The sequence below is a fragment of the Trachypithecus francoisi genome, unplaced genomic scaffold (assembly GCF_009764315.1).
Source record: "Trachypithecus francoisi isolate TF-2019V2 unplaced genomic scaffold, Tfra_2.0 Lachesis_group3, whole genome shotgun sequence".
Taxonomy (NCBI): Eukaryota; Metazoa; Chordata; class Mammalia; order Primates; family Cercopithecidae; genus Trachypithecus; species Trachypithecus francoisi.
Window position 1 is genome coordinate 45708477 of NW_022681468.1, and position 11699 is coordinate 45720175.

Below are 11699 nucleotides of genomic sequence, written 5' to 3' on the forward strand. Positions count from 1 at the left end.
AACCCATCCCGCGTGCCCTTGCAATTAATAAAAAGGTAAATCACTGCGAACGTGTGTCAGCAGTCTTGCGTATTTGCTTGGTGCGTGCAATTTCTGTTTTCCCTGACTCCCATCCGCCTGTGGTTTTGAGAGACCCTTGAGGAGTGAGGAATTCCGTGTTACCCTGACTCAGCGCCTCCTTCTGCACTGGTGAGGCATTGCTAGAGATTTCACCGGTGGGTAAAGCAAAGTACGGTCAGGGTCAAGGAAAGAGCGAAGAACAGCCAGTGTACCAGGGTTCCAGGCTGGCTCAGAATATGCTTGGTAGACACAGAATCACAGTAAGTTACTAAATCTGGTCTCCTTTCCTCACCTCCCTCACTTCTTTGAGGAAGAATTAAATGAGAAGGAATGAACAAAGCAGTTTATAAATCATTAAGATACGAATGTTGCTTTTCTTTAAGAACAGGAACACACATTGCCTGGTTTCAAATCCTGATAACCCCCTAAAGCTGTGCAACTTGAGGCAAATTACTTAATTTCTCTGTGCCTGTTTCTTCTCTTACCTCATAGAGTTTTTTGTTAGGATTAGATGAGAGTATGCAAGATACTGTATTCCTGGAGATAGATTGCAAGGTATATATGATTGCTAAAGTTCCGTAGGCCTATTGTGTCATTAAAAGGTTTTGCTGGATTCCCTAGTACAGATCCTTGTACAGCTTATGTAAAGCAGGGCCTCTGTATAACCATAACCCTTACACGAGGGAGATCCCTCATGGGGATGACCTGGCAAGCTGGCATCTGGTTTCTCATCTGAATACTACCTCCCGGGGGCCGCAGTCTATCAGTAAGAATGCTTTAGTCGTTGTGACTGGAAGTGAGCCAGGAGCCAGTTTACCAGGAATAGAGTTATCCTTCTCTTAAAAATCTTCAAGCCACGCAAATCATCTGTTAGAAAGTTGGACCTTGATTCCCCCTGAAGAACTAGGTTTCAGATTAGCCTGATTATGAATGATAAGTAATAAAACAGGCACTTTTAGAGCAACCTCAGGCAGCTGAAACCCACAAGTTAACGAAGAATGCCTCTGGAGAAATTGATGCCATTTTCCCAGAGAATGGTGTCACTTCCAGATTGGGAGGCCACTTGAGGGAGACAGAATTTATGTTTACGATTCCATTTTTAAAACCTCAACAGTTTAACTAGCGTCGTTACCAGAATTCCCCCCAGGCAACTACAGCAGCAGATTAGAAACACTCTAGACTTCTGTGGGAAATGGCAGCTGGCAGCAAGAACACGAACTACATCACATTTCTGGGTCAGTTAGGGCAGGGTCAGTCAACCACTTGACCTCAGTAGTTCCTCTCAGTAGTTCCTGAGAGCATCACTGTGTGACAGTACAATAACTAATGGTAACTGAGTTAAGAAAATGAAATGCTATATTCTCTACTTTGAAAAATGCATACAAGGCAGACATAGAGTTCAAGGTCACTGCCCCACCTCTCGCCATCTCAGTGACCTTGTGCTAGAGTTCATACCTCAGTATCACAGTCTGTAAAATGAGGATGACAGTAGTACCCACCTCGGAGGGTTGCTGAGTTCTTCTCCACCCCACTGGGCTAAAATGCAAACTCTTTTTTGTTCACAGTATTCTAGGTGTCTAGAAGAGTAATTAGTCAATGAATATTTGTTGAATGAGTAACTAAATAAGTGAAATTTGGAGAAGAATATGCTGATTGACAAATGTAAACATCTGGTCCTCTTGAGAAACCTATTCCCACTGGAAATTAAAGTTTTGGCCTTCGAGTCCCTAATCTGTGCCAGGAACTCCCCACACATGGAATTTTCAAAAAACTCTTTTAGGAGAAATAGCAGGTACAGTTTGCACAAGACACCAAAGCCATACTAAATGGCAGAACTAGGGTTGGAACCCTGGTCTATCATATGGCTTGCCTCTCATCCTTAAAATTTTTTGTAGTTTAAGGAGATATGTTTCAATTTCTGGAATACTGCTTAGTGTATCACACCTCATTCACAGATACAGCGTATTTTAAAATCTATCTTGTCCAACTAAACTCCAAGAAGGGAAAAGCCTATGTTTTATTCTTCCTTGTACTTCTTATATCTTCTACAGTAATCGGCACATAGTAGGTGCTCACTAAATCTTGAGCAAAGTAAATCAAATTGAAATTTCAGTGATATGCTTGTATAGAAGAAAAGAAAAACCCTTAGATTTTGGATTGCGTTCTGGATAGAGGTTGTGTATTTTAGTAGAAAGGGTTTGGGCTTTGGAGTCACCTGGTCCTGGGTTTGACCCCAAGCTCTGCCACTTATTTGGTGGGTAAGTCAGGGAATAATGTGAGGATAGTAAGTAAAACAGTACCTACCTCTCAGGGCTGTAGTAATTAAGGCGCTAATGTAATGAATTAAGGGGCTAGTATATGTAAAGACCTGCCACATAGGAAGTACTCATGGGTGAAATAAATATCTTAATTTTTAATGTTAGTAATTTAGTGATTAAAAAATGAAAGAGTCACCGATAATTGATGGACAAGGGTAACTTTAAAGGAAATTTGGTCCGTTTTAAAGAAAAGGAAACCAAAACTCAGTGAGGTGTAGCACTCTACCCAACTGCCCACCCCAAGAAAACCAGACCCAAGATTCTAGAAAGGGTGGGCCAGGGAAATGATTGTAGGCTCAGGGATGACTTCTCCTGAACCAGCTTCCCAACTCCATCCTGGCCTCCGGACTGGTGGCCAATGCCGCATTCGGGTGTTACAATCAAGAGAAGAGGGCAGGTAGACTGAGCCCCAGGACCATCACCTGGGTCTCCTGGTAAGTGGTGATCTTCACCCTCACCTTAGCTCTCCACCTTCCAGCAGTCTCTCATTTCTATTAACTTCCCCATTCTCTTTTTATTAAACTTGCTTTTCTTGTTGCACGAGCATCAAGATAAAGACATTTTTTATTCAGTTTTGTTGTTACAATCCACAGCCTGTTTTACTCTTTCGATGATAAACTTGATCTATTTTAACACATCATGGGTTAAAAGGGCTTCTGTGGACTAATGTGGACTGACAGCATACTGATAGCCTTCTGTGGACTGATAGCATGCTGGTATCTTTGTATGACTTAGCATGAAAACTCAAGAACACAAGACATTTTCTTTCCCAAAACTTAATTTCTGAAATTGAAACCCTGCTCTGTCCTTTTGGTTCACTTAGCCTCATCACTCCATGTGTTGTCCCCTTTCCTGATAGGTGTGAGCAAAGGTTTCTTAAAAGGGCTGTGGCCTTGGAGAGGATGGCACTTCAGTCCTCAGCTTACACAGTTAATCAGCGAAGTGGAGCAGCAGCATTGGCTGTCCCACCTCACCTGGTCCATGCCCTCTGCACCACCTCCCCGTCCTCTGTTTCTTCACGTCCTGCTCCTATGTTGCCCTGTGGAAGTTAACACAAGTCCTCTGTGCACTAAGGACCTTCAGCCTCCACTCTTCTCAAGGCAGAAAAAATGTATCTCTAGGAGAAATATTTCTACCTTCAGGACACTCCTTTGCCAACAGATGTCTTTCCCTTAGAGCTTAGGCTTCCGTAAAATAAAAACGTGAAAGACAAACTTTCTCCCCTGCCATAGGCTTCCCTGAAAGACGGTGATCACCAAGCCAGCTTAAATTAGGGAAGAGGAAAAAAGGAAAATTTGAGAAGAGGGGAAATAAACATCACCCAGCCCCCTGTCTTTGGAAATACAGATTGAAGATTTCAAACTACTGACCTTCAGGTGAAACTTTGGGGATATTCAGACTTAAAATGCTCAAATAAAAACCCTGGTGCAAAATGATGCTGTAGCGGTCAATGATTCTACAATGTCATTTTTCTGTGTGTTTGCCTGCAGGATACCTTAATTAGATAAAAATATGTAGATAAGTATATATACTTTATGTAGAAAAATCTTTTAAAATTTTTGTTTTGACATTACAGCTGAAGAAAACTGATTTGTAAATAGGATCCAAGATCCTTACTATTTTAAACCATCTCTCATAGTATAAGTGGGGAATAGACATTTTCCTTCTTAGTGTTCACAGGGATGCCCTTGGGTTTCCCTGTCGCAGTCTCAGCGGTGTTTCCTAGAAAAGATCCTCAGAGAAGTTAATGAATATGTCTGTATGAGTTAGGGAAAGCATGACATTCAGTTTGTAACTTCTGCAATCATCAAGTTAAAATAGAAAATAGAATGATGCATCTAGCTATTATTCACTTGATGCTTACTAATTTTAAAAAATTGATTTTTACTTCATTATTTTTATGATAGGAAAAGAACATCCCTCTTGAAAAATAAACATATTAAAAATCCTTTGAATTTTGTTGCTAAAATACTTATTAAAAAAACACATCTTATTTCCAAACACATCTTTTTTTTAGATCTTATGGTGGATGTTCCCGGACATGGAAAGGTGGTGGTGGACATTGCATATGGCGGTGCATTTTATGCATTTGTTAGCGCTGAAAAGTTAGGACTAGATATTTGTTCTGCAAAGACCAGGGACCTTGTGGATGCAGCGAGTGCAGTGACAGAGGCAGTGAAAGCTCAGGTCAGTATTACTCTGCTTTCTTTATTTTTTTTTTTTTTTGAGACGGAGTCTCGCTCTGTCGCCCAGGCTGGAGTGCAGTGGCCGGATCTCAGCTCGCTGCAAGCTCCGCCTCCCGGGTTTACGCCATTCTCCTGCCTTAGCCTCCCCAGTAGCTGGGACTACAGGCGCCCGCCATCTCACCCGGCTAGTTTTTTTTTTTTTTTCGTATTTTTAGTAGAGACGGGGTTTCACCGTGTTAGCCAGTATGGCCTCGATCTCCTGACCTCCTGATCCGCCCGTCTCGGCCTCCCAAAGTGCTGGGATTACAGGCTTGAGCCACCGCGCCCGGCCTACTCTGCTTTCATAACCAATGCCCTTCTCTGTGGCATGGAGGAAATACACATTATTAGGTCTATAAAGAAAATTAAATGATGTTTAAATTATTAGTAGTACTAAGAATAGGGTACTTATTAAAATCTTAGCCTCTAGAGCAAGCTTGTCCAACCCATGGCCTGCGAGCCACATGTAACCCAGAATGGCTTTGAGTGTGGCCCAACACAAATTTCGTAAACCTTCTTAAAACATTATGAGTTTTTGCAATTTTGTGTGGCTCATCAGCTCCCATTAGTGTTAGTGTATCTTATGTGTAGCCCAAGACAATTCTTCTCTTCCAGTGTGGCCCAGGGAAACCAAGAGATTGGACACCCCTGCTCTAGAGCAAAACTATCTATGAATTCTAGCTTTACCACTTGTAACGTATATAACCTTGGACAAGTTACATAACCTCCATATGCCTCAGTTTTCCTGTCTGCAACATGGAAATTAAAAAATACCTGCTTTGTAGGGTTGTGAGAATGAAATAAGTCAATAAATGTAAAGGACTTAGAGTAGTGTCTGGCCAATAGTAAATGTTCAGTAAATGATAATATTATTTTTTTGGGACAGGGTCTTGCTCTGTCACTCAGGCTGTAATGCAGTGGTGTGATCAGAGCTTACTGTAACCTCAAATTCCCAGGCTCAAAATAATGCTTCTGCCTCAGCCTCCAGAGTAGCTGGGACCACAGGCATGCCCCATCACACCCAGCTAAATCTGTGTGTGAGTGTGAGTGTGTGCGTGTGTGTGTTTATATAGAGACAGGATCTCACTATGTTGCCCAGGCTGGCCTCAAACTCCTGTCGTCAAGTGATCCTCCCAACTCGGCCTCCCAAAGTGCTGGGATTACAGGTGTGAGCCACCACACCCAGCAATTACTAAATTTAATAATACATACATACTAATATAGTCTATAGTTCCTTAAATGTGTAGAAATGTATTTATAGAATTATACAAATTTTAAATGCATGTGTGTGGTCATTCTGTAAAACTTGAAAATAATAAATGTAAAATATAGTATACAAAATGGATTTAAACCTTTTTTTATTTCATAGAGAACATTAATTCCTATTTTTTTTTCCTATATTGCTAAGAAGTTACTCAAATAACTACTTAAATAACTGTAGTTTTTACTTGGGAAAGCTATTTTGATAAAATCAGTTTAGATAATAAATAATTCTAGAATATTCTTTCACTTCTAGCACAAGTGAAGCACATTTTATCTTGAAATTTGGACCTATAAATAAAGCACATGTACAGTATTTGAATGTTTAGTATGTGAGAATTTAGTATGTGAGAATTTATTAGTAGTAAAAAGTAACTTGTGTAAGATAGTGTCTAATGTACTAATAATTATTATGTTCTGAAGCTTTATTTTAAACTAATTTATAACTTAAATAACAAAATGAGCATATATACTGTATCAGTATTCTAAATTATTTTTCTGGTACTGCCAGTACCAATATGTGTAATTATATTATGATAGTAACTTTTGAAGCTCTGAATGTACATCAATTTTCTGTTCCATTAAGCAGGACAGCTAATAGTTTGAGTTAACAATTTGGCACAAAATAATTTCTCCTAATTTTTAATGAATTGAACAGAAAAAGTCATGGATATCTTAATAAAAGGTATAATTTTGTCCTTCTCATTTGAGTTTGAACTCAACAAGGTGGCAAGGGGTGGACTTTGAGGGAGGAAGGATTCTAAGAAAAATGAGGACAAGTTCTATTATTGATGTATCAGACAGTACAATTAATTACTCTGTGAACTGTTGACCATTCACACTGCTGAAGCAGATTTAGGAAAAGGTCATGGGGATGGAGAGTTAAAGTTAATATAAATTCATCTTCATTCATTCACCCTTTTAACAAACATTTACCAAAAACATACTGTATGGATGTTAGTTAGACACTATGCTAGATCCGAAAGAACAAACTCCATCTTCGAGGAGCTAGCTCCAGTGGGGGAAGCGAGCATTGTGTTGGAATGTGCTATAGTGGAGGTGGGGCATATAGCTTTAAGAGGATAGAGAACAAAGATTCAATCTGCAGGAGACTTTAACGTGGTTTCAGATGGACTCTTTGGATGTTAAGAATCCAAAGCTGTTCCATTGCTTTAAATGACATGTAACTGGAAGTAGAAAGTACTAATTGTAAGGATATACAAGGGAAGTAAGATTATAGCAATCTCAGTCATACTACAAGTGTTTGCAGAAATCCAGGAAAAGTTAAAGAACTAGACTTCCAAGAACAAGTAGCTTTGCACATTTGGACCTGAATCTACCATTGAGTGACTTAGTTACCCTGCCAGTGCCTGCTTCTTTGTGTGCATATCTACTTCTTTTTGATGAATCAACTGACTTCATCGGCTACAATAAATCTATTTTTCATCCAATTGTTTCTCTTACCTAATAGCTTCTGCATTCTTAAAGAATGTTATGTCCTCTCACAGCCCTTGTCTCCATCATTGGTATTAACTTCAGCTCTAGATACTCAGAGCCTGATTTTCCCACATTATCCTCCTTAAGCTTCTGAGAATAAGACTATGATTGCCTTAGCTCATCCTGTTGGAGAAGCCATCACCAGCCTGTGGATTGACCATCCTGGGGTCAGTGCTGCAAAGACTATGTGTATTTGGGGTGGGAGGGGTGTATAAAATAGGACTGCTTTTTTAGCAAAGGCTATATGCAGGACAGCTTCCTTAGAAGGGACTCAAAGTATGATAATAATTATAACTTCCAATAAAGTTGTTTCTTCATCTAGACAACATAATTTCTAGCAATTAGTATACGTTGCCCAAAACAGTATTTTAAAAATGATAAGGATTAAAAAGTTACGTCTAAGAATGACCCATCTGCATTATTTATAAAGATAAATTTGAATCAAAATATTTATTTTGTATGTGGTTGATTTTTTTTTTGTTATTTGCAGTTTAAAATTAATCATCCTGATAGTGAAGACCTTGCCTTTTTATATGGAACCATATTAACGGATGGAAAAGATGCTTATACCAAGGAACCAACCACCAACATTTGTGTTTTTGCAGATGAACAGGTATTAAAACTGGAATGTTTAGGGACAAAAGCCAGGTAATATGGAACTAAAACATTATGAACATTCTATCTTCATTTATTCTGAAACAGGTTGATAGAAGTCCCACTGGCTCAGGAGTGACAGCCCGAATTGCCTTACAGATTCACAAAGGGCTTCTGGAACTGAACCAGGCCAGAGCCTTCAAAAGCAGTGCCACTGGCTCAGTATTCACAGGGAAAGCTGTGAGGGTAAGTGACACCCTTAGCTTCTTATTTATAAATGTGTCACTTATGAGACCGAAGAGGCCTGAGTTGGGTGTTTGATAAATTTCTTCAGTCAGCTCTCAGAAGAGAATTAAAGCAGGCCTGTAAAAACTTCTTTTCAACTAGAACATTGGTTCTCCAGTGTGGTCTTGGGACCCCAGGGGACCCCTAAGGTCCTTTCCATGGGTTCAGAAGGTCAAAACTATGTTTACAATAATGGCATTATTTGCTTTTCACTCTCATTCTCTCAAGAGTGTACAGTGGAGTTCTTCAGAGGCTATGTGATGTATGATAACCCAACCAATTGAATGCAGAAGCTAGATATGAGAACCTAGTTGTCTTCTGTTAAGCCAGACATGAAAGAGGTTTGCAGAAATATCAAACATTGCCAGTTTTCTCATAATTTTTTTTTGTTTTGGCAAACATAGTTATTTTCACAAAAATGTAGGTTTGTTATTTTTAAAATGAAGTAATGAACAGATATATCTAATTCCTAATATAGTAAATATTGATAGATAAAACTTATATAAAGAAAAACTCTTTGGGGTCCTCAAATCTTAAGGTATAAAAAGGTCCTGAGACCAAAAGGTTTGAGAACCACTAAATTAGGGTTTGGGTTTTTGTTGTTTGTTTTTTGTTTTATTTTATAATAGTGTTTTATTTGATATAATAGGATGTGAAAGCCCTGAAAAGTTGTGGAACATCAAATTTTTGTAATGGAATAAAATTTTAAATGTGCTAACAGCTAAGTGATGAATCTCAGTAGTAAATGAAATCTACTACAGAATGATTGATCTACATTCAGTAAATTATTCTACCCATGAAGAGTCCTTTAACATAGCAAACAATCTATCCTAATATAGCTGTTTTTAAGATTTGGTGTTTCTCAATATTAGAGTTTCCTTAAGGATCTCTACATCATACAGCGATCTTAGACATGTGAAACCATTTATGCTGTATGCAAAAATTTGGAACACATTGTCTTCAGAATCTGAAATGGAACATAAAAATAATAACATACATTTATACTTCACTGTGCATCAGTTTTCCAGCTAAACACTTGATACATGCCATCTCATTTAATCCTCACAAGAATCCTACAAGGTCAGTACTGTACTGTTGTTATCCTTTTTAATAGATGATAAAATGGAGAATTGGAGAAATTAGGTAATTTGCCAGAGGTTAGTTAGTGAGTAGCAGATCCAGGTCATGAACGTGGGTCTCTCTGAACAGACCAAAGCATTACATTATATTGCTGTCAGAGCAAAAGGTCAATGAGGCTTTATATTATAGGAACTGTTATGAGAAGAATCTGGGACTGCAATGTCCCCCTAAATAGAGAGGGAGCCAAGAGACCAAAGAATGACTCCGACAAGTCCAGGTCGGCAAGTCGATGCATTTATTAGAACTTCCATACAAGGCACTCCTGGGAAGCAGCTGAACAACTATGGAGACCCATCCTGCCTCCTGATTCTCAGCTGCTTTTAAGCTAATTTTCTGGCTCTTTGCCTACTGTGTATGTGTGATAGGACTGTTTTCCTTGGTATGTTCCCAGATATTCTCTGGGATATTTGGGTTCTCAGAGATACCCGCTCCTTGGCTGGGCACCATGTCCTTGGCTTACCCCCCCAGCCTTCAGGGTTCAAGCAGTGGACATACATCCTTACGTAAACTGGTGAAGGACCTGTCACACTCCAGCAACTTTATAAAAAGATAAAGTATTATACCCCAACAATATTTGACATTTTACCTTTAGCTTCAGTTATTCTTCTTTTAAAAAGTAGAACATAAAAAAGATATGCTGAAGTTAATGTTTCCAGTTATTTGTTTTACAGTTATTGGTCATGCTTGCCAGAACGTCTTCACTTGCATCATGCTCTCTCCCTGTCTGTGTGGGCCTGTCCAGGCTCCCTGATGGTACCTTCTCAGTTTCTTCACCTGCCCTAGCTTCTTTTCCCTGTCCTTCCATTTAGATGTTCCCATCACTTCATCCCCAGCTTCCTTCTCATCTCATCTACAGTTTGATGCTGCTGGGCAATTTCATCCACTTCCTAGGCTTTAGTTTTCAACCATCTACTGATGATGACTCCCAAACCTTTATCCCTGCCCTGCCTACCTACCCTGTATGTCTTCCTGAATATAATGCACTTAATCCCGACTGTTCATTATACTCATCTCTAAATCACTGTCCCAGAGGTGTCTCAAACTCACCTTGTTAAAAAGTTCTTCCCTCCTTTCTCAAATGTGCTCTTCCTTTCTCTCCCCATTATGGTTAATGCCATCACTAGCATCATTTCCAGGTGGGAAACTATGGTTATAATTAACTTATTGCTAGTCCTCAGTTCCCACATGCATTGGTCAAGAGGCCTATCAGTTCTACCTCTAAACTGTCTCTATGTTAGTGTATATTCTACTTCTCCATCTTCACTGAAAACTCCCGTAGTGACTATGGAATCATTCAGTGAATTGAGGTTATCTTTTAACATGTTTCTGGGTCTTTTGTCTCTCTCTTCTCCAGTTTGATCCTCACTTTACAGCTACAGTTATCTAAAACACAAGTCTGACCATATCATTCTCCTTAAAAACCTTCCCTTGCCCATAGGATTTCCTTGCCATTCCTTCACATGATAAAAGTCAAGAGTACAATTTTCAAGCCAGATACAATATGAGTGCAATATTTTGATAGTATACTCCATCTTTTTTTCAGGAAGCGAAATGTGGTGATTTTAAAGCTGTTATAGTGGAAGTATCAGGACAAGCCCATTACACAGGTACAGCAAGCTTTATAGTAGAAGATGACGACCCACTGAGGGATGGATTTCTTTTCAAGTGACTTCTTCCATGATTTTAAGGGCTTTCTTTTTAAAGTAATCATTATCCATAATGAATGTTTTCTCTAAATTATGTGAAAACCAATAATCAAATTATACATATAAACTATCTTTCTTTCTAAAATACTACCCTGTGACTAAATATAAAGTCATTATACTTCATATTTGCAACTGTATTTTGGTATAAATATCACTTATGTCTAGCATACAAAATGCCAGAAATTCAGTCTTTTTCTAGTGATTAACATATCAGGTAAAATTAAAACAGTAGCTACTTTTTAAATATTGCTCTATAGTAATTACTATTAATATCATATTTTGTTTTAAAGACTCTTTGAATAATATGTGGAATTTAACAATGAACTTTACAAGCTCATTATTTTTGTCTTCCATTTATTTTGAGTAGAATAATGTCCTCTCTATAAGCAGCATGTAAAGGAGATGGATTATAATAAAGTACTCAACACTTAGCACAATAGCCTGGGAAGGATGGGGTTGGAGTCAGCTTCTTTGTTATAGCTGCTGCTAGGGTGTTCTCTGTGGCGCAAAGCCCAGCGTCTACACCCACAGGTAATGAAGTATCAGAGACTGATGCTAAGAAGACCAACTAGTAATCAGACTTTTGCTGTATCTTTAGGGCTTTTATAAAAGGG

General features: G+C 38.8%; 1 protein-coding gene across 2 annotated transcripts in view; it reads left to right on the plus strand.

Moving 5' to 3' along the window:
• Positions 1–11390, plus strand: part of L3HYPDH (trans-L-3-hydroxyproline dehydratase) — a 12241-nt gene extending 851 nt beyond the window's left edge. The window contains exons 1-5 of one of the 2 annotated variants that reach the window (XM_033187867.1): positions 56–3754; positions 4396–4565; positions 7851–7973; positions 8063–8200; positions 10923–11390. In XM_033187867.1, the coding sequence (XP_033043758.1) occupies positions 4401–4565; positions 7851–7973; positions 8063–8200; positions 10923–11048 (552 nt within the window). In that variant the 5' untranslated portion in view covers positions 56–3754; positions 4396–4400 and the 3' untranslated portion in view covers positions 11049–11390. Of the gene's footprint in view, positions 1–55; positions 3755–4395; positions 4566–7850; positions 7974–8062; positions 8201–10922 lie in introns of those variants that run through there. The other variant, XM_033187866.1, reaches the window with a different exon arrangement.
• Positions 11391–11699: the final 309 nt, after the last annotated feature.